The following is a 24,248-nucleotide window of genomic DNA, read 5'->3' as shown; positions in this document are numbered from 1 at the left end:
CCTGATGTCTTTCATTTCACTAAACTGAGGCTTCATTTTAACCTATAATTTGGATGATTATGGTCTCCACTGACTAGTCTTTCCATCGTTAGCTCTTCATAAAGATTATGCATGAATATAAAACTTTACAAAGACCTTTTTTGCACTTGCTATTTATATTAAAAAAAAAAAACTAAGATTCTTTTTAGAACATTGGTCATCATCTAGGTGTAACTGAATCTACTTCTCTAAATACAAATCTCCCCATCAGTACATCTCTCTCTTTCCACATAATTCACATTCCATGTTGTGGTCTGAGAGTGAATCTGCTTCTGAACCTTCATTTCTTTGTTAGTTTTTGCTGATGTCAGAGTTTCCTTAGGACTCGGTGTCTGCACAATCCCACCACCCTTCATGAACTTTTTCATTTTTAGATAGATGTAAGAGACACACTGGGAGAGAAACAGAGAGAAGGAAATATTTCACCTTCAATCCACTGTTACTGAAACTTCCCTTGTGCATGTTGGTCCCACGTGATGGATGGCCCAGGATTTGCACCTGCATTCTTTCTCATGGCAAAATGAGCACCAACAGGGTGCACCACGTCCTCGTTCTCACGTAGGTACATTTTCTATATGAGAAATACTCGTACAGTTTCTCTTGTTGAGTAAAAGTCTCTAGGACCATGTACCTGCCACTTTTATAAAGAAATCTTTATTCATCTTTCCAAAATGCCGATCTATTAGTTAGATGTAATCTTCCCTTGATGATCAGTCTGCTATATTCTATCCAGCCCCCTATTTTTTGGTGTCTCCTTTACTATATTGCAAGATTAATGTATTCAGTGCCTACTTCTAATTTTTGTTTTCCTGAGTATCATCTAATACAATATCAAGTTTCTTAGCGCTTTTAAATTTACTGTTGAGACAATGATTGGTTGAGTAAGTGAATAAACAGGCAGTAAATACTGAGGTAACAACTACTAGAAAGTAGCAAAATTCTATGACAGGAAATTCAATAAAATTCTCTAATGTTTATTATAAAATTAGTTGAAGATTATAGTATACTTTGAAGCTTTATCAAGTAATCAAGGGAAAATAATTTTATAAGTGCAGATTTTTTTTTAATCTACAGACGAGAATAGTGGATGAATTGCTTCTGTAAAAGAAAGACTCCTGTGCTGAATATGGGCCCCAGATCAAATCGATGGGATTTACATTTAATAATATCTATATACTTTTCCCATATTTGGGAGCTACTCTCTTTCCTGATCCAGCTTTGCAGTCCTTTGTCCAACTCCAACACCATCTCCCCAGGCAATGACTTGGGTCCACCTGCATGTTAGCTGCCAGACTCAGGCAAAAACTAGAAGTCATAGGCCCCTTGGAATAGACCTAAAATAGACCAATTAGCTTTTTCCAAAATGGAGGACCCCCACCCCAAATCTTCATCTGCAGTATTCTTGCTTCTGGGTTCATGATTATTCAACAAGTTGTTTGGCTTTATATCTTAACTCCCTTTTCAGCCACCAGTTTCCAGATGCTACCATGATGGCAACCTGACTTCCCTGGGCAGATGACCCCACCAATGTGTCCTGTAGCCCTGCCTCCCTAGATCCCCATCCCACTAGGGAAAGAGAGAGACAGGCTGGGAGTATGGATCCACCTGCCAACACTCATGTTCAGCGGGGAAGCAATTAGAGAAGCCAGACCTCCCACCTTCTGCACCTCACAATGACCCTGGGTCCATACTCCCAGAGGGATAAAGAACCTGAAAGCTCTCAATGGAGGGGATGGGATATGGAGTTCTGGTGGTGGGAATTGTGCGGAATTGTACCCCTCTTATCCTATGGTCTTGTCAATATTTCCATTTTATAAATAAACAATAATAATAATATAAAACATGATTCTATTTGATGTCTGTTGGCTCACTTTCCTATTTCTTTTCATAATAAAAAAGGAAAGACTGGGAGTTGGGTGGTAGCGCAACAGGTTAAGCACATGTGGCGCAAAGCACAAGGACCGACCGGCATAAGGATCCTGGTTGGAGCTCCCAGCTCCCAACCTGCAGGGGTGTCGCTTCACAGGCGGTGAAGCAGGTCTGCAGGTGTCTGTCTTTCTCTCCCCCTCTCTGTCTTCCCCTCCTCTCTCAATTTTTCTCTGTCCTATCCAACAACAACAACAGCAATAATAAAAAAAGCTTAAAAAAAAAGGAGAAACAAAGTAAAATGGTTACTCAGGGCACAATCACTAATGAGCTGGCCTAGTTACCTCTTCTTGCTAACAAAAATTCTTCATAACATCAGCCCATTTAGTATTTTGTTTATTTCTAATACTCAGATGCTTAAGCAATAGTCATAGTAACAAAAATTATTTCCCCCCTTTTTCTGCCCTTGTTTTATTGTTTTTGTAGTTATTATTGTTGTTATTTTAGCCATTATTGTTGGATAGGACAGAGAGCAATGGAGAGAGAAGGGGAAGACAGAGGGGGAGAGAAAGATAGATACCTGCAGACCTACTTCACTGCCTGTGAAGCGATTGCCCTGCAAGTGGGGAGCCGGGGGCTCGAACCAGGATCGTTACCCCAGTCCTTGCACTTGGTGTCATATGTGCTTAATCCACTACACTACCACCTGACCCTCAATAGCAAAAATTCTGTCATTTAGTAGCCTCTGTTTTAAATGTTTTATACAACACTGTATAAAACTAATATCTTTATTGTAATTTATACTTGTTTTTTAGTTTTCCATCAATTTTACATAAAAGAGTCACAGCACTTTCTTGCCATATTTCAGTCTCATGTATAAGCAAACTCTCTGGCACTCATTGAGGCTATTTATCCTGAAAATAAGCAGAAAAGTTAGTTTGACATTTAGTCGTGGAATGAATTAATTTTCAAGAAATTGGGTAATTTACATGGTACTTTCAGCTTCATTTACATTATGCTCACTAATTTGGCTTTAAGTGAAGATTATAAAGAGCTTGGACCTCAATAGTTTATTGACTTATTAATGTCGACCGGTTCCTCTATTGGCAATAAAGAAAATTAAACCAACATCTATATAATAAGCTAGACCTGAACTTTTTTTTTTCCTATAACACTAGTTCAAGAAGTCAGAGACGTCAAAGGTAACTATATTATTCATTTTATCTTCCAACATGGGAAAATGCATAACAGGACTTCTATCTAGAAGTAACAACAATAATTCAAAACACCCAACTCATTATTCAAATTACTCTTAAAATGTAACTCAAAAAATTCAAAACAAGTGCCCAAACCTTTGTTTGGTGACATATATTTGCCTGTCACACTTGACATTTAGAAATGAAGTACAATTTGCAAAATCATACATCACCCCCCCTCTATGAAACATTATGTTATGTGAAAGTAGTTTGACTTGAAACTCCTCAGAATAATATTCAACAGATAAATCAGCTGGAAGCATTTCATGATAGCATCTGTTCTGTGTTTGTAGCTACATATGCTGAACCCCCTTTAGTGCCCCATAAACGTAGGAATGACACTTCCAGGATAGTAATAAACCCCCTGGGTGACATGTTCTCCTGAGTTTTCAGCCCCTTGCTTCTGTTAGCAAAACTCTGTTAGGACTTTGTTGTTGTTGTAGAAATAGTAGGTTGTTTATTGGTTTTATGAATCTGGAGACAAACTAGGGGAATATAAGACAGCGATGAGAAGGTAAAAAGATAAGCACTCAGCTTACTGCTATGTTTCAAAAGTATAGTCTCAGTGAGTTACAAGAAAAAAGACCGAGCAGAACAAATACGAAAAATAAATAAATAAACCATTGTTTACTATAGGAGTTTTGTCTCAAGTATTCTCTCTGGAACATCTCAGGTATGCAGTGCAACTTATATAAAACACAGACTGTACTAAGTAGTTATAATGATTGCCTGTAAGGTGTGGTCCAGGAGGTGGTGCAGTGGATAAAACACTGGGCTCTCAAGCATAAGGTCATGAGTTCAATCCCTGGTGGCACAGACACCAAAGTGATGTCTGGTTTCTTCTCTCTCTCTCCTCCTATCTTTATCATTAATAAATACATAAATATTTTTTAAATGATTGCCGGGAATCGGGCGGTAGTGCAGTGGGTTAAGCTCATGTCGCAAAAGCACAAGGACTGGCATGAGGATCCCAGTTTGATTCCCCGGCTCCCCACCTGCAGGGGAGTCTCTTCACAGGCAGTGAAACAAGTCTACAGGTGTCTATCTTTCTCTCCCCCTCTTTGTCTTCCCCTCTTCTCTCCATTTCTCTCTGTCCTATCTAACAATGATGACATCAATAATAATAACTACTACAACAATGAAAAACAACAAGGGCAACAAAAGGGAAAATAAATAAATATAAAAAACAATAAAAATATATTGTTTAATAAGTTACAGATGTATTTAAGTGACAGATTAACTGGTAAAAATCAGCACTTCCCAGCCAAATAAACAACATAGCTCAGATAAATAGGGTTTTTCTATCAAAAGCATGCTGCCAAATGGAATTAATGTCTAAGTTTATGGTAGTGAAGGGAATCATTTCAATTGATAGATATCTCAAGCAGTTCCAGGAGTAATAAAGTGTAGAGAATGCATAACATTACTTGATTAGCATAGAAGATAGGAACATTACTGAAGAAAAGATTAGCAGCAGACAAACCTTATGTGATACCCACTAGTCACCTCTCTCATGGACAGTTACCCATCTCTGTCTTTAGAATCTCTAAAGGAGTTTAAAAAAAAAAAAGAAAAAGAAACATATTCCTAAATATCACCTCAAGATATCTTGATCACATAGATTCTCTTCATTAAATGACAAGATCAACTTTAAGAAATTACCCCAACCAAAAATGCTATTAACTTTTCTGAAAGGGTAGGAATAGATAGTTGCATAATGGTTATGCAACAAGACTCTCATGCCTGAGGCTCCAAGGACCCAAGTTCAATCCCCTGCACCACCATAAACCAGGGCTGAGCAGTGCTCTTTGGTATAATAATCATCATCATCATCATCATCATCATCATCATCATCATCATCATCATCTGAAGAGACAAAATAAAGATGTAAAAGTCAGTCATGGAGCTAGATAATGGTGAGTAATATAAGAGAAACCTTTATAAAGCAATCAAGGAAATCTTGCATTTTCTACAAAGATTCCAGTTTAAAGAGGATTTTCTTGCTTGCCATTTTGTTCCCTTGCACTCCTCCCCACTTAACAAAAATTGTTATGATGCCATTTTACATCTGGAGTCTGTGGCAGTGGCTTTTTCTTTCTTCTTCTTATTTTTTTTTCCATCTCATGGCTCTGCTTTGTTTTCATGTTTGCTAATAATTCCCTGCCAGGGGACAGATTGAAGGGATGCAGAAAATCATGAAAGTATGGGCAAGGGTAAAAAAAAATGAACATATTATCCGGAACTTGATATATACAGAAGCTATTGACTTCATCTATAATGCTGACAATCTTAGGACTCTGTAGATTTAAAATATATGTTCACATTTAATTCTTCATCTGACATTGAGATCAATTATATTGCTGATTATTTCTTTGAAAATATGTTCCTGTTACTACTTGACAAGCAATGTGCCAAAACCCAGGAGGGTAGGGAATGTAGATTTTTGATACATGTTTACATGAGGAATATTAGCTCCGTTAGAATCCAAATTGCTTCCTCCCCTACAAGATGTGTGGAAATAGCACCATTCTTACTGACTTACTCAGTTAGGTGGACTAGTGATAAACCAATGTACATTATAATTATTGTCATCAAAATTGTCTTTAAAAAGTGAAGCTAATACTGCTAGTGGAGAAATTGCTTAATTTTGGTTAATCCAGCTATCTTTAGAAATTGAAGAGCCCATGTAATTCTTTATATTGTGTTTATGAAATTTGCTTTAGAAAGAGATGACATGAATTTTAATATATGATTCTTTGCAAAACAGTCAGAAAGAAGATGATGTGACTATAACACAAATATTCAGAAGAATCACCAAAATGAGAATAATCTGAATTAATATTAATATTGACATTCATCACCTTTGATTCCTTATTTCTTTGAGTGATGTATGGCTAAGAAACAGCAGAGATAGTTCAACTAATATATATATATATATATGTGTGTGTGTGTGTGTGTGTGTGTGTGTGTGTGGAATATCTATGATACAGCATAGAGTCCAATAAATTAAAGGCTCAGTGGAAAAAAAAGTTTAGGGAAACTTATTACAGAACATGCTTAGTACTTAATGATAGTCAACTTTTGAAATTGTTAGATTTCCATGGGTGAATAATTCCCTTCTTTTCCACCCCAGATTACCAAATGCTGTGGCTCCAGTATGATAAATGAAAATATTAAAGCAGACACTGCTTTTTTCCCTGTTATTTGCCTCCAGGGTTATTGTTGGGACTCAGTGCCGGCACTATGAATGTAACACTCCTGGTAGCCATTGTTTCCATTGTATAAGGCAGAGAGAAACTGTGAGGGGAGGGGTAGACAGAGAGGAAGCGAGAAAGAGAGACACCTGAAAATCTGTTTCACTGTTCCTTAACTGTCCCCCTACAGGTGTGTTGTGGGGGCTTGGACCCTGGTCTTTGCACATGATGACATGTGCACTTAACCCGGTGTACCACCACTGGTCCCCCAACTATAAACTCCTTTTCCATGGTCTAAACTTGAAATTAGAACAAGAGTTAGAATCTTAAGCCAGACCCCACAGATGTGTTGATACTCCTTAGAGAGGTGTGACTAGGTGAAAGGAAAAATATCCTATGAGATCAGACACCAAAGATTCTGGTTGCTATTTTCAACTCTTTGCTCTTTTAAATGAAAACAAAGGAAACCATCAGTATTACATCCCAACTGCAATAGAATGTGAGATTTGAAAAAGAGGGCGAGAGAGAGAGAAAGAGAATTAAGTAAGTGAAAAGCATTAAGGGCTTAAAAAAATGACAGGCAAATTAACATAGAAGAAAATGGGGGGGGAGAGACAGAGAGAGAGAGAGAGAAAGAGAGAGAGGGAGGGAGGGAGGGAGAGAGAGAGAGAGAGAGAGAGAGAGAGAGAGAGAGAACTCACTTGGCATTTCCTGTCCCTGGTTTCTTTCTTCGGAAAATGTTGAGGAAAGTGTTGGAGCGACAGGGCAGTTTGCCATCACCAACATGCATTCGGACAACGTCAGAAGTGGTGAAGGCACTGCGGACATTCCTCTCAGGCTTGGCAATAATGATGTACATCTTGGGAGTGAACATGCACCCCAGGGCCACTGTTACACTGAGACTCACTGCAAAGCAGGTAGTGATGATCTTGTAGTTGCTCCCAAAGTAAATGGGCACAAAAGCCAACCAGATGATGCAGGTGGTGTACATGGTAAAGGCGATATATTTGGCCTCGTTGAAGTTGGCGGGCACATTGCGGGTCTTGAAGGCATAGTACGTACAACTCATGATGAGGAGTCCATTGTAGCCCACAGGGGCCACCACACCTAGGTTGCTGGTATTGCAGATAAGGTAGACCTCCTTGATATTTGGGTAGGAGAGAATGGGCATGGGGGGCTCCATGATGATCAGAGTTACTACCAGGGTCAGTTGGACACTGATCAGAATGGATGCAATGATTACCTGGGCCCAGGCGCTCATGAACCTGGGCTTGCGAGTACAGATCTTCTTCTTACTACCAGCTAGTATGCGCGCAATGCGATTAGTCTTAGTCACTAACGCGGAGTAACACATGGCAGAGGACAGGCCAACCAGGAGGCGCTGGAGGTAGCATGAGGTGGTAGTGGGCTTAGCGATGAGAGTGAAAGGGCACACGTAACCAAGGAAGATGCCTGCTAAAATGATGTAGCAGAGCTCTCGGCTGGAGGACTTGACCACTGGCGTGTCCCGGTAGAGCACAAAGATGAGGGTGACAAACAAGGTAACAAGAATGCCCAAGCAGGAGAAGGCGATGGCTATGATGGACTCTATGTTACTCCACTCAAGATAGCGGACAGGAATGGGTTCACAGCCTGGAATGAGAAAAGGGAAAAAAACAAAAATCAAACTTTAAAAACAAATCCAGGATTTCCACTGTTCAGTAACAAACAGTGCTGGCTAGTTTTGAGAGACATAGGCATACTAGCATCTTCTATGATTCTAGCTTTTTTTTTTAAATGCCTATTACATAAATATAAATACACTATTGTTTTCTATGAACAAACCTGTTCCCAAACCGAATCTCACTGTAAGTCAGCCCAATGGGATGTAGGCTAATATCTAAGTCTTTAAAAACAAAATTTTTCTTCTGATAACAGTATTATAATTTGGTGACACATTGTAGATGGACCATGGTTCTACATTTTCAGAAAAAAAGAAAGAATCTGAGCTGTGTTTCTAGCTAAGAATTAATGGTAATAACAGAATAGAGTAGATGTAAGAAGTGAGCTAGTGGGAGTTGGGTGGTAGTGCAGTGGGTTAAGTGCACATGGCGCAAAGTGCAAGGACCGGCATAAGGATCCTGGTTGGAGCCCCCGGCTCCCCACCTGCAGGGGAGTCACTTCACAACCAGTGAAGCAGGTCTGCAGGTGTCTATCTTTCTCTCCCCCTCTCTGTCTTCACCTCCTCTCTCCATTTCTCTCTGTCTATCTAACAACAACGACATCAATAATAACTACAACAACAAAAACAAGGGCAACAAAAGGGAATAAATAAATAAATATTTAAAAAACTGAACATATTATATATGCACATCTGTTTATTTTAAAAAAGAAGTGAGCTAGTAATTTTTTGTAGTTATTCTATGAAAGTTCAGCTTATAGTCAAGATATGATAAGAGGGGTACAATTCCCACCACCAGAGTTCCATATCCCACCCCCTCCATTGGCAGCTTTCCTATTCTTTATCCCTCTGGGAATATGGACCCAGGATCATTATGGGGCCAGAACATGGAAGGTCTGGCTTCTGTAATTACTTCTCCAAAGGGCATGGGTGTTGGCAGGTTGATCCATACTCCCAGCTTGTTTCTGTCTTCCCCTAGTGGGACAGGGGTCTGTAAAGCCCAAATCTCATCTGTTACAGTCTTACCTTTAGAGTCTTATTAACACTTTGTTCTGATTTATATCTTAATACCTTTCAGCCACCACGTTGCAGATGCTACCATGATGCCAACCTGACTTCCCCGGACAGATGACCTCACCAATGTACCTTGAAAACTCTTCCTTTTATGAGAACCCCTGCTTCTTACAAAAAGCAGTGTCATATTTCAAAATCTTCCCCTTTCCTTAAGAAAGTTCAAAAACATGATGAAAAGGAGCATGAGGAAAAGAAACAATGCTTATTGTGGAGTTTTTTTGCTGTGACAAATCAATTAACTCAAACATGTAAGAGAAACACTAGAAAAAGTAGAGGTACAATATTGAACAGTCAATGGACAGTTGTTTTCACTTGCATACTGATACTGCTAATAAAATTCCAGCTCAAACTTAGTCATCTCAAGGCTTTTGTTGACTTCTGAGAGCTATTCTCTTTGCTTTCCTCTTTTGTTCTATGCAATTGTAATTTTATAAATGAATTATTCTGTGTGCAGAGCTTTTATTAGAAAATAATAACACATTTTAAATTTCTAGAACAAAGTTAGATCTCTGAAAATTGAACTAAAACTCTGGTCTAGAGCCAAATTAGACCTATAATTAAGGATTTTCCTAAGCTCCAGAGATACAGCCAAAATATTTTCAACAGGATCCAATATTGTCATTAAATATGTATTGTCCTATATTATAGATATGTACCAATAAATTCAATCTCATAGAAGAAAAATTAAATGCATAAGATTAGAAAAGAGACTTAAATGACTCAGTGGTTCAAAAATTAGTGTATAGATATCAGATAATTTCAGGAGCTTTTCTTTAACAAAGACTCAGAATTTTTATTTTGTTAAGATTTTTTTAAAATAATGTTTATTTATGGGTTAGAGACAGCCAGAAATTGAGAGGGTTGGGTGAGACAGAGATGGAGAGAGACAAAGCCACACCTACAGCAGTGCTTCACCACTTGCAAAGCTGGGGGAAATGGGGGCTCAAACCCGGGTCCCTGCACATTATAACATGTGAGCTCAACCAGGTGTGCCACCACCTGGACCCTAAGATTCAAAATTTTAAACAACATATGAGAGACAGATTTTAGGAAATTTTCAAACAATTCTAAAGTAAACACAACAGCTGAAAAAAGCAGAACTATATTCTGTTTAAGCTCACATTTGGATTGAGAAATTAAATATGAATGAAGTATTAAAATTGCCTGTTTAAAAATAGTCCATATGTCAGGTGGTAGCCTAGTGGGTTAAGCGCACATGGAGAAAAGAGCAAGGACTGGCATAAGGATCCTGGTTTGAGCCCCTAGCTCCCCACCTGCAGGGGAGTCACTTCACAGGTGGTGAAGCAGGTCTGCGGGTGTCTATCTTTCTCTCCCCCTCTGTCTTCCCCTCCTCTCTCCGTTTCTCTCTGTCCTTTCCAACAACAGCAGCAATAATAAGTCATAATAATAATAACCACAAGAATGATAAAAAAATTCCATATGCAACTTGACATTTTCAGATATATTTAAACGTCAGCTAACAAGGTATTAGTATAAAGATGGATATTTGGTGAAACAACTACAACTTAGGGATCTTTGGTAAAACAATTAAAATTGCTTCTCTGTAATTTGAGAGCGTACAGGTGAGAAAACCTATAATCCTTCAAACAAAACTGTGACAAATACCCCTGCCCCGCATCAACTAAAACTAAGAATGACAAATACCCAAAATATTGTCCACTGACTGAACAATGTGAGACACTGACACCTGGTTCTTCCTCTGAACTCTCGATGTTCGTAATACCTCTTCCTTACAAAGGTGTGCTGCTTTGAACACAGGTGTACACAGATCTCTTTAAATGGGTGTGTTTGATTCCTCAGGATCTATCCCCAGGAGAGGAATTGCAGGGTCATAGGGAAGGTCCATTTCTCGCCTTCTGAGAGTTCTCAAGACTGCTTTCCACAGAGGTTGGACCAAGTGACATTCCCACCAGCAGGGCAGGAGGGTTCCTTTGTCCCTACAACCTCTCCAGCATTTGTTGTTGTTACCTTTTCTGATGTGTGACATTCTCACAGGAGTCTTCTTCTAGCGTTTGCCCTTCTTCCGTAGCCAGTCAACAGCGTCAGGTTGAGCCTGATGTAAAGTTTCGAGACCTCACAGGAGTGAAGTGGTATCTCAGTGCTGTTTTGAATTTCTCTGACCATCAATGGCTTGGAGCATTTTCTTTTCTTATTTGTTAACTTTTTGAATCTCTTTTTTGGTAATATTCTGTTTATATCCTCTCCACATTTTTTGGATGGAGGTAATTCAGTTTTTTATTGCTGAGCTTGGTGAGCTTTTTATATATTTTGGTTATTAGCCTCTCCCATTCTGTATGAAGGCTCTTTGAGTGGAGGTTTCTTTTGCTGTGCAGAAACTTTTCAATTTGATATAATCCCATTGGGTTTATTTTTTATTTTGGCTCCATTACAATTGGGTTTGTGTTGGTCTGCTTCTAATTCTGCTTCTAAGATTTTCTGTTTTGATCATCACGTTAGGTTCGCTTGCATTGCTTAAGGCTTTGGTCTATTTACATAATCGCTGCTTTACCTGAGACCCGCCCTGCCTGCAGGGCATTGGTTTAATCCCACTGGTTCGAACCCTCTTTTCACTCCGCCCCCTCTCCTAGTCACATCCTGTTTTCCATCATTTAATCCCCACTGGTTCGAACACTTTTTCCTTCTCCCCACCCCCTATCCTATGTACATCCTCTTCTGACCTGATACTTCCTCCTCAGGAGATATGAAGGACAGGATTTTCTAATGAAGAGAGATTAGATTGATTTCACTGCATCCCCGCTCGTCAATAAAGATTGAACTGCATCTGAACATGCCTGCGAAGCTAGCCCGGCATGTTTGTATCACTGAAGACACCTATAAAATTTAGATGGAAACGAGTTCTGCTAATATTTTATCTATGTATTTGATAGTTTCTCATCTAACGCCCAAGTTCTTGATCCTTTTGGTATTTACTTTTGTGTGTGGTGAAATGTAGTGGGTTCAGCTTCATTCCTCTGTTTCAACCCAATTTTTCCAACACCATTTGTTGAAGAGATTCCCCTTTTTCCATTTAATAGGTTGAACCCCTTTGTTAAAAATTAGATGTCCATAGGTGTGGGGGATAATAACTATTTCTTAATTTATCTGAGTATTTTTATGTCTGACAAAAAAATCTCAGTTAACAGTATAAAAATTCCTTACATTACTATAATCACTTAAATACTGAATATCTTTTAAAACAATGCTATGGCATGATCTATAAATGGTACTCAGATATAATTAATAGAAGAGTACATTATTCTTATGACATAAAACTCATTTAAAATTTTTGTTAATTTATTTTAAAGAAACTTTAAAAATTTTTATTTGCTAATTGAATAGAAACAGCCAGAAATAGAGAGGGAAGGGGGAGATAGAGAAGGAGAGAGAAAGAGAGAAACCTGTAGCCCTGCTTCACCACTTGCAAAGCTTTCCCACTGCAGGTGGGGACTGGGGGCTTGAACTTGGGTCCTTGGACATTGTGACATGTGTGCTCAACCAGGTGTGCCACCACTGGGCCCCTAAAATTTATTTTATGAATTTCACATAAGAAAGAATACTACATAAATAGAGAGGGAGAGAGAGAGAGATATTAGAATTTCATGCTGGTCCATGAGGAATCTCATAGCACAAATGCCAAAATAATGATTTTTGTTGTCATTGTTGACACTAGGGTTTCACTGTTCTGAAGCAAGTTTTTCAGGTATAAAGACAGAGATGGGGACAGGGTTAGGGAGGTTTCTAGAAAAAAAATAGTACAGCATCAAAGCTTCCTTCAGTGTGATGGGGGGGCAGGCTTGAACTGTCTGACGAGTGTGCACGACAAAGAAATCGTACTAACCAGGTGACCTACCTTACCAGCCATAGTTAATATTTTATGGCATATTAAAATGTTATACCATGATGTAGGTATATTAACTAGGAAACACGGCACACACTGAAGAATAGTTGTCCACTGTGCTAGTCAGTTTTTATTATGGTTCCAGGGGGCCTCTTCCTGGAATTCAGGCCTTTGTGTATCTCCACACAGTCACTGTGAAGAGGTGCAAAGACTTACTCATTTTCCATAGAATACAGCATGTTCAGTGGGATGCCACACTCATGACTAGGCTACAAAACAATGTCTTTCCTCTTGGTAAGGGACCTCTTCCTTACTCTTGTTGAAGCTACCTGCTATGCTGCTAAGGTCCACATGACAAGAGACTGAGAGTCAGCCAGACCCACCCAATTGAAAGTCATAGACTAATACGCTTAGTCCAGCAAGCCCTGCTACTTGTATTCTACCAAAAATATTGTTGGAATTGAAAATGTGTCCTTCAAAATCAAGTCTTCAGATTAAACTTTACTCCTGTCTGATACCTTGATTCTTGGCTTTGTGAAATCTCATAAAGCAGAGGACTCAACTAAACTGTGTTCAAACTGCTGACCCCCATAAATGATGAGATGGTAAGTGTGTATCGTTTTAAGTCACACAGTTTTGGGGATGATGTCATAGTCATAGTCAACCCCTTAATTTAGTACACAGCTCCCAGCTTTCATGCTAATAACAATTGCAGGTATAAACTTAATATCTTTCGGTTATGGAGAAGGTCCATTTTAACTCAACTACATGTAATAAATCCTGAAGGTGTATAGAAAGCTTCCAACATTTTCTAAAACTGATGGTTAACTGACTACTAACTGATAGTTAATCAGTTAATGGTTGTTAATTCTCCCCATGCTAATATTCAAATTCTCCCCATGCTAATATTCACTATGGTAATAGTCATCACAAACATATAAATCATATTCAGTGGAGGAGAACCTCAGTGTATGTTCATTCTGTTTGACAAGTATTTCTGATAAGATTGTGGATTTGAATATCATTCTGGTACTTAAGGTTTTGTTCATTTCAGATGGTTCTATATAGTGAAACAATATTTTATATATATATGGAGAGAGAGAAGCAGAATATTATGCCAGAATATGAAATGCCAGGTATGCAATTTGCTACCTCATACATACAAGCCCTGTACTCTTCTGGTGCTAAGTTTTGACTTCGTATTGCTTTATTGTGAGCTTAAAGATTACATTTATATATAACAAGAACTCCAATCAGCATTTTATAACTTAATTGTAGGTTTTTCTGTGTTATGTCAAATTGTTAAAGAAAAAGAGCAAGCTAGCAGTTAGCATGCTTTAAAATCATCAGCTTATTTACTGTTATATAGGAGTATATATGTTTTTCAGTGTTTTAAAGACCAGAGAGATTGCTTAGCCTATTAGTGAAGTAACCTGCCTACCTGTGCCCCCGGGATGGAGTTTCAATCCTTACCAACCCCCTTTCTCATACTCTCACCTATAATAAATAAATCAATAAATGAATAAGTCTTACATTCTCAGAGAATAATGATTAGTTATTAGTTATAAATCTATTATTATATAACATATTATACTATTAACATGTAATATAGCTGTAACATAATAGTACATTGTATTATAATATTAAATTATTAATATATAACATATTATATAATACATTATAATGTTTATAAATATATATTATTATTTATTTTCTGATGTGCACACAAGGTAGTTGGGTCATAAAGTACACATTGGTAAAAAAAGGGTATTGCAAATTTAAAGATACTATAAAACAACTTAGATATATAAATATTTTAGGAACCATATATCAAGCTAAATAGGCTACACTGAAGAAAATCTATTACATAATTAAAGGACTCATATTAGACAACAAATTATGTATTAGTAATACAAAGTCATTGGAAAAGTTCAAATACTTAGTTACAGGTACACAAAGATTCTTCAGAAAAAAATTATAAATCAGCTTCCTTTTTAGAGATTTATTTTTACAAGACAGAATGAGAGAGTAAGAGGAAAGAGAAAGGGCTGAGCACTGCCCATTTCTGGCATCAGATAGTGTCAGGAATTGATTCTGTGGTTTCTGAGGCCTTTGCATATATGTTGGTGCTCCAGTAGGCCTAGCTATCTCTTCATGCCTGGGAGAAATCCCTTATAGAAATCCCAGAATGATTATGCCGTAAAATCTGTGAGAAGACTATTTGATAAAACCAGAATAGCTATCTCAAAGCATCAGGTAAAATATCTGACAAAACTGGATAAAATCCTGATGAAATAAATGAGATATTTCATTCTTTCTTTTTTTTAATATTTATTTTTATTTATTTATTCCCTTTTGTTGCCCTTGTTGTTTTATTGTTGTAGTTATTATTGTTGTCATTGTTGTTGGATAGGACAGAGAGAAATGGAGAGAGGAGGGGAAGATGGAGTGAGAGAAAGATAGACACCTGCAGACCTGTTTCACTGCTTGTGAAGCGACACCCCTGCAGGCGGGGAGCCAGGGCTTGAACCAGGATCCTTATGCGGGTCCTTGTGCTTAGCGCCACCTGCGCTTAACCCGCTGCACTACAGCCCGACTCCCGAGATATTTCATTCTTGACCACATAACAAAACACTATTAGAAAAAAATTATCGAGAGTTGGGCAGTAGTGCAGCAGTTAAACACATGTGGCACAAAGCACAAGGACCGGCATAAGGATCCCGGTTTGAGCCCCTGGCTCCCCACCTGCAGGGGAGTCGCTTCACAGGCGGTGAAACAGGTATGCAGGTGTCTGTCTTTCTCTCCCCTTCTGTCTTCCCCTCCTCTCTCCATTTCTCTCTGTCCTATCCAACAACAACAACATTATTAATAACAATAATAATAACTACAGCAACAATAAAAAAGAGAGAAAAAAAGAAAAAATTATCTAGAATAGGAGATGAGTTCCAAAGTTTGAACTGTATGTTAGGAATCCCAGTACTCTTAATGTGGTCAAGAGTCAGAGACAGGTACCCAGACACATTCAAAGGTCGATGTAGAGATGCCCAATGAAGAAACATAACCAGTCTGATTATGGGAAGAAATGTAAATTCTTGTGTTGCAAAAGTAGTCATTTGACTGAGCTGTCTCCCATCTTAAGGTATTCTTAATTTGAGAAATGCCAACTTTGCTGTCTTGAACCAACTGTGATATTCACAGTGTCAGTCTGTGTGAAGTTGTCTGTGATATACACTTCTGTTAGTCCTGTTGTCAGTTAAAAGAGAACAGTTGTTCAACCTACAGTAGCACTGGGTGTCCCAGGATAAAGCAGAAGGGGTCATCTTCAACCAATATTGAATTATATCCCAAGTTTATCTAACTCACAGAAAACGGAAAGGGGATTACAGGAGTTTTATAAACTGTAGCTGACGTTCTGAGAACTTAAGGATTTGACATTACCGATCCATTAAACAAATCAAATTTCCTCTTACCAAATAGCAAGTCTCAAGAGAAAAGCTAAAACTCTAACTTGAGGATCAAGAGTTCCTCTTAATTCTTGAGTCAGATACCAGTGCACATAAAAGATACAATGACTGGAGCCAGGTGGTGACACACTCATTTAAGCACACACACTATAGTGTGCAAGGACCCAGGTTCAAACCCCTGGTCCCTACCTGCAGGGAAGAAGCTTCACAGGTAGTGAAATAGAGATCCAGGTGTCTCTGTCTTTCACCCTCTCTATCCACCCCACCCCTATCAATTTCTCTCTGTCTCTATCCAATAATAAATGAATAAATAAAGTCTAGGGAAAAAAGATACAAATGGCTGATAGCGGTTAATATTTAGTATCAAACTATTTTCAGGCTAGGGAAAGACACATTTACCATGACTCATGAAATAAATAAAAGTCACTATTCTAGACAAAGTGTTTTGGAGCATCTCATAAAACTTAGAATAACGCTTCATGATTACATAAGAATTCATCAAAATGTATGCTTTAGTGTTTTCTATTTTTATTAAATACCTACAAGGAGAAATTCCATTTATTATTCAATCTCCACTTCATATACTTATAGCTTATAGCCTGTGAAGGATTTTTCTCTACCCAGGGTAAAAGAACTGCTTATTCTTGGTGTTCATATGCTATTATGTACATATAGGATTTAATATTATAATTGAATATTTATTGTCTTTAATTCATGTGAAGCTTCTTTCTCAGAATATAGACCTTGATTTATTTATCTTTATGTTCCCAGTTTCTTTAAAAGACTTCTTGCAAATTAAAGATAGTATATGTTCTAATTAGTAAATGAGTAGATAGTATGAAATTTCACAGCAGGAAGTCGGGTGGTAGTGCAGCAGGTCAAGCGCATGTGGCGCCAAGCGCACGGATCTGCTTAAGGATCCCGGTTTGAGCCCCTGGGCTCCCCACCTGCAGGGGAGTCGCTTCACAGGTCTGCAGGTGTCTGTCTTTCTCTCCCCCTCTCTGTCTTCCCATCCTCTCTCCATTTCTCTCTGTCCTATCCAACAATGATGACATCAATAACGGCAATAATAACTACAACAACAAAAAAAAATGACAATGGCAACAAAAGGGAAAATAAATAAATAAATATTAAAAATTTTTTTAAAGAAATTTCAAAGCAATTACTGGGATGAGAAAATGATTAAATCAGTTCAATTTGTATAGGTCAGTGTTTTTATCTTCAAATTTAATCTATCTGCATTTTGGAGAAATCTTCTTTACTTTTAAAATAAGCAAATACCATGGGATGACATATAATTAGCCCATGATTTGTTAGACTATTGTCAAATAGTACCTAGTGGCAGAAGGGATCTAGCTTTCTTATCATAAGAAACACAATGCAAAATTTAAGCAACAAATTGAAATATTCTCTCAATAAGAAAGTATGAGGAAATTACTAACAGCTTACAAAAGTACTTCCTCTAAGAAACATACCAATTTTCTTGTACAGCCAAAAATAACATTGTAACGCAAATAAAAATCACTTACAACCATGTGTTAATGCACTGATGACAGAATCTTTTGAACATGTATAGAAAGAAACTCTCTGACAAAATGATTAAAGCATATTTCAGCACATTCTACCTTTAGAAGAAAAAAAAAACATTACCTTTTATTTTAACTAAAATCCAGTCCAAAAAAATCCACTCATGAAAACAAAATACCTACTTAAAAGCAATATGTTTACTCCTCTGAGCATTTCTTCTGATTGTTGGTATTCTGTGTTCCTGCTTTCTCTCTTTTCACAACTCCTGCTACCATAGCAACAACCAACAAGGCATCACCATGTGTTCTGCCCTAGCTCTGAGCTTGACCTGGCATGGAGGGAAATGACAAATGAGATCTCATTTTTTTATTCACATATGACGCTGAGAGAGATGCAGGAATGGGTGGTGTTAAAGCTAAGTATAAATTAGTATGAAACATGTACATGTTGAAAGTCTCTGTGTATACAGTTTGTGCAACAGTTCAGATAGATGGTCCAAAAATGACCAATTGGCTGTCTTTATTCGATAAAAGCATCCTGAATGGTTTCATGCCTCAACTCATTTGAGTGTCACTGGGATTTTTATGCATGTGACGATTGATAGGAGACAGAAATTCTGTAGAAAGATAACTGAATTCATACTTAGTGATTTTTCATCAAAGAGAATATATATGAAGTCAAAAAGTCCTGATCGATGATAATGGTCACTTGGTAATGGTTAGATAATATGCTCATAATGGAAGGTATGCAGGACATGAAAGACATGACTTTGAATTCCATTGTACTAGACCTTTTTATTTTGTGTGTTTTTTGAAATTTTTTATTATTTTTATTGATTGAATAGAGACAGCAGGAAATTGAGAGGGAAGGGGGTGATAGAGAGGGTGAGAGACAGAGAGACACCTGCAGCCCTGCTTCACCACTTGCAAAGCTTTCTCCCTGCAGACAGGGACCAGGGGCTGGAACCCGGAAGCTTGGGAACTGTAACATGTGCACTCAACCAGGTGTGCCACCACCTGGCCCCATTTTGTGTGTGCTTTCATGTTTTTAAATGGCATGTTTGTTTTTTTCCCTGTATTAGGTAAGCCCCAAGTCAATAAAAACGAGACAGTAGGAAAAGTTGGGTAAAATTCAGAAGAAAATGTGCGAAACAACAACAAAACATCGGTGCCCCTTTGACTTGAGGCAGGAAACAGTTCTGACTTTGCCTTTTCCTGCACAGTTACGATTTTAGTGAAATTCTAAAGAAAAGTATTGTTGAGTCATCTCCAGTTTTCAAAGGCAATCATGATTTCAAGGGTCCTCTCTAAGAAAATGTTACAACAGGAAACATCTAATATAAAGGGATATAAACATGCAACATGAAACACCGTGCCAGTGGAGACACAGGCTTGTGTTCAAAAGGAAGATAAAAGTCTTTTCCAAGTCAGTCCACAGTATGCAGACTTGAGATAAATTAAACAATGGCCACCAACAGTGATGTATTCTTAGCACTGGCAGTTATCCCCAGTGATAACCCTGGAGGTAAAAAGAAGAAAGAAAAAAGAAAGAGAAAGAAAGAAAAGGAGAGAGAGAATTGGATTACACAGATGACACATTCTCAATGTACTAGATAACAAAGTTTCTATGTATCTATTGTTGTTTAAATTTGTGAAGATATCTGTAAAATATTGTGTGTGCTCATTAGTAGAGGCTATAGAAAGAAAATTCATATTCTTTAAAAAGTTTTTTTTTATTTACTATATCTGGCCACTTACATCAGAAATGTCACCATAAACCCTTTCACTGGCTTTCCTAGGACCTTGCTCCCACTATAAAGTAGCAATGGTAGAAGGCAGGCTGGTTCAGCCTGCTCTGCCCCTTGAGGGTCCTGAAATGAGAGCTGCCTACAATATTCCCATCTGTGACCATGGACTGCGACTCAGACTGACAGGGACTTGGATGTTATCCAGACTCCTGCACTATCCATGGTCTCTAGGTCAGGCTGATGTGGTTAACAATCGTATTTTTGCAGGAGGTAGATAGCATAATGGTTATGCAAAGAAACTCTCATGCCTGAGGCTCCAAGGTCCCAGGTTCAATACCCCGTACCACCATAAGCCAGAACTGAGCTGTGCTCTGGAAAAAACAAAACAAAACAAACAAACAAACAAAACAGACAAACAAACAAGCAAACACCCTGAAACTAGGTGAATGTGTGTTGTTTTCGACGGGTTAGGTTGTTTTCTCCGGGCTGGCTTCACGGGCGGGTAACAGACGACCAGGGACTCATAGTTGAGCTGTAGGCAGTATCTCTTTATTCATGCAGGACGCAGCACAATCTAAGACGAGCTAAGCTAAACTCAAAGTAAAGTACTCTAAAACTCACAATGCTGTCTTTATATATACTTGCCAAGTAGGGTGGAAACAGGATGTGACATAGAGAGGGTGGAGAGAAAAGTGACTGGTGAAAATCAGAGTGTGACAAAGAAGGGGCAGAGCAGGAGAGAATCCTATCACTGAACCACAATGCCCTGGAGGGAGGGTGGAACTTGTTAACAGTGATTATGTAAATAGAATAGTGTTAAGCAGGGGGGATTTAAACCAAATGAAACAGAAGGGGTCTCATGCATAACAACAAATGTGTATTTCTATATGGTTCTTAGGTAGGCATTTAATATAATTTTAAGGGCCAGGCAATAGCGCACCTGGTTAAGCACACACATTACAGTGCACAAGGACCTAGGTTCAAGCCCCTGGTCCCCACCTGCAGGGGTGAAGCAGGGCTGCAGGTATCTCTCTGTCTCTCTATCTCCCCCTTCCCTCTCAATTTCTCTCTGTCTCTATCCAATAATAAATAAATAAATAAATAAACAGTACTTAATTTAAAAAAATGTTCAATAAAACAATTGTATTTGTATATTTTCATCAAGTTTGGGAGCCACTCTCTGACCTAATCCAACTCTCCAGTTCTGTTCTCAACTCTGACACCATCTTCCCAGACAATACTTTTCTCGTACCTCCTTGTCAGCTGTCAAGTTCAGACAAAAATCACTATGAAAATTATGAATTCCCTAGGAACAAGCCTAAAATGGACTTTCTAGCTTCTTACCACCCTAGAATCCTTACTCTCTCTCACCTGCTCTATTTCTACGTTTTGGTTTTTGTTTATTAAACATTTTGTTCTGCCTCGTAACTGACTACCTTTCAGACACCAAGTTGCAGATGCTACTATGATCCTATCCTGAACTCTGTGGGTAGATGACCTCTCCCATGTGCCCCAGAAACTTACCTGTCCAGAGCCCTGCTCCACTGGGGAAAGATAGAAGCAGGCTGGGGATAGGGAACATCCTGGAGAACACCTACCTTCTGGACCATAAAACAATTTAGGTCCATACTCCCAGCAGGGAACATATGCTAGGGGAAGCTCACTAGAGAGCTCTGACACCCAATTTCATTGGGACCCAGAGGGAGAAGAGGAAGAAAGGAAGGACATTTGGAAGTAGTCACAGGTATAGGTAGGACTTAACAATGGAAGTGAAAGCAGGACCATAGAAAAAAATGGGCAAATACAGATAGACAGTTATATAAATAACAATCCACCTTATCTGTGATTTTGGGAGAACTAGGGCAGTTTCCAGTGAGGGGAACGGGGACACAGAATTCTAGTGGTGTGGACAGTGTGGAATTGTCTCCTTGTTATTATGTGATTTTGCAAATCACACACACACACACACACATATACACACTTATTTATGAGAGAGAATTAGAGCATTTTTTTAGCATATAAGATGCTGGGGATCAAACTTGGTAACTCATGCATGCAATTCTTTCATGCTAGCAATTAGTCACCTCCTCAACAATGAGACAGACAACTTGAGAGGGGATGGAGAAATAGAGATGGCAAGAAATAAAACGCTTGCAGCCCTGATTCACTGTTTGTGAAGCTTTCTTCCTGCAGGTGACTATGGGGCCTGGAGTCCGGGTCCTTGCACACTGTAACGTATACACTTAACCGGCCAGGTGAGCCACCGGCCAGCCCCCAAGATCTGTATTCCTAAACACTGCACTTAGAAAGTTTACAAACACGTGGAATCCATCCATAGGTACCCCACTGATATTACTGGAAAAGCATCTCTTGCATTGATTTATTCCTTTTCTTTTCTTTTTAAAAAATATTTATTTATTCTCTTTTGTTGCTCTTGTTGTTTTGTTGTTGTTATTGATGTCGTTGTTAGGTAGGGCAGAGAGAAATGGAGAGAGGAGAGGAAGACAGAGAGGGGGAGAGACAGATAGACACCTGCAGACCTGCTTCACCACTTGTGAAGTGACTCCCCTGAAGGTGGGGAGCCGGGGGCTCAAACCAGGATCCTTACACCGGTCCTTGAGTTTTGTCCCATGTGCACTTAACCCACTGCACTACCTCCCCACTCCCGATTTATTCCTTTTCACTCCTTCTATAGTTGCCCTAGTCTACTCATCTGAACAAGTGCAGTTTCAGAGCCGTGTCATTACACTCCTCCATACTGCCGCCAGGGGCATCATTCTGAGACAGATATCATGATGTGAACTTCTATAAACCCTTCAAAGGAGTCTTGTGCAAAAAGCCAAAAATTCAAACACATGATGAAATGATTATTTTCTGTACCATCTATTGTCAGTGTACTAACTCAATCTCATTTCTGGCTACTCAATTAATACTCTCAAATGTTAAGTGTGGTAGAAAAAAATATTAACTGTGCTTTAAGAAAAAAAAAATATTCCCTCTAGGGTTATCAGTGGAGCTCAGTATTAAGCACTATGATCTACCGCTCCATGGTGGCCTTTTCTTTTCTTTTTTTTTTTTTGCCTCTCTATTTTATTTGCTTGAAGAGAGACAAACTGAGAGGGGAGGGAGAGAGAAAGACCCCTGAAGACCTGCCTCACTGCTCATGAAGCTTCACTGCTGCAGGTGGGGGCAGGGGCTCCAGCAGCAAGCCAGGTGTCCCACTGCCTACCCCCTAAGAAGTCTTTGCAGAGGTGAATTTATATAAGATCAGACAGTTAGAAATGTCTTCAGTTATAATTTGAAAATAGGAAACAACTGGTGCACCAGGATGCCTCTTAAGTACAATCTTATTTTAGATTTAAATATTTTTTTTTTGCAATAGAAGTCATGAAAAAGTTCTATGAGATGCATGTGTACTCCTTGATATTAGCATTAAAAAGTGCAAACTGTGAACAATCTTTGAAAAAGACAAGTTTTAGGTCTATGACAACAGTTCACCCATATAGTACATCTATTAGACATGCTCCCAATCTGTGTCCATAACGGAAGCCCACTCACTATACTAGAGGAAGCTTTGGGTTGTGGAATGTTTACCTGTATTTCTCTATTTCTCTGACTCTAGCTCTCCCCCCCCAGTTCTTTCTCTATCTGAAAAAGCCAGTCTGAAGTGACGAAGCCCCAGCAACACATGTACCACCACCTCCATGACACATGACAATCACTTGTGTTTTGAATGACAGGCACGTGGAGTGGATGATGAAGCAGCGAGGGCCAGGCTGACGAGTAAAGCAGCTCCTACCTGTGAGATCTGCATTGGGCCACCACCCCAGGTCACAGGCTTTGCAGGTGAACTCATCTTGCACAAATTCGTTCTCTTTGCATGCCGTGCAAATCCAACAACAACTGACTTCTCCTTTTCGTATGACCTGGAACAAGGATATTTCACAACATCTTAAAGCTGGTTTTTTTTTTTTTTTTTTTTTTAAGAAAGGATAAATTAACAACTCCACAGGGTAGGAGGGGTACAACTCCACACAATTCCCACCACCCAATCTCCATATCCCACCCCCTCCCTGATAGCTTTCCCATTCTCTTATCTGGAATGCCTGCTAATTCAGATGAGGATTTATCTTTATGCTATGAGGAAAAAATCAAAGAGGAACTTTTGAAAAAGTCAATATATCAAGAGGTCCATTAAGTCTGAACACTGGAATACAGGTGATTCCCTCAGAGTTTAGATATACATTTCAATCAATTCCATATTTGGTTTGGAAGTGTTTCAATAACATAACAGTTATAAGGGAAACTGTCTACATTTGTGTGCAGAGTTTAAAAAAAAAACAAAAACTAGTGAGTCAGGCGGTAGCGCAGCAGGTTAAACACACGTGGTGCAAAGCACAAGAACTGGAGTATGGATCCCAGTTCGAGCCCCCGGGCTCCCCACCTGCAGGGGAGTCGCTTCACAGGTGATGAAGCAGATCTGCAGGTGTCTGTCTTTCTCTCCCCCTCTCTGTCTTCCCCTCCTCTCTCCATGTCTCTCTGTCCTATCTAACAATGATGAC

The 24,248-nt window shown here is 38.8% G+C and overlaps 1 protein-coding gene across 2 annotated transcripts in view; it reads right to left on the bottom strand.

Moving 5' to 3' along the window:
- Positions 1-24,248, bottom strand: part of GRM1 (glutamate metabotropic receptor 1) — a 460,470-nt gene that overhangs the window by 33,083 nt on the left and 403,139 nt on the right. For both annotated transcript variants that reach the window (XM_007517840.3, XM_060188722.1), the window contains exons 7-8: positions 23,486-23,612; positions 7,057-7,987 (exon numbers count right to left, since the gene is read on the bottom strand). In XM_007517840.3, coding sequence (XP_007517902.1) covers positions 7,057-7,987; positions 23,486-23,612 — 1,058 coding nt within the window. The remainder of the gene's footprint in view (positions 1-7,056; positions 7,988-23,485; positions 23,613-24,248) is intronic.

Source organism: Erinaceus europaeus, chromosome 4 (assembly GCF_950295315.1).
Source record: "Erinaceus europaeus chromosome 4, mEriEur2.1, whole genome shotgun sequence".
NCBI classification, from domain to species: Eukaryota; Metazoa; Chordata; class Mammalia; order Eulipotyphla; family Erinaceidae; genus Erinaceus; species Erinaceus europaeus.
The sequence above is the reverse complement of the archived record's forward strand: the minus strand, read 5'-3'. Positions and strand labels throughout refer to the sequence as shown.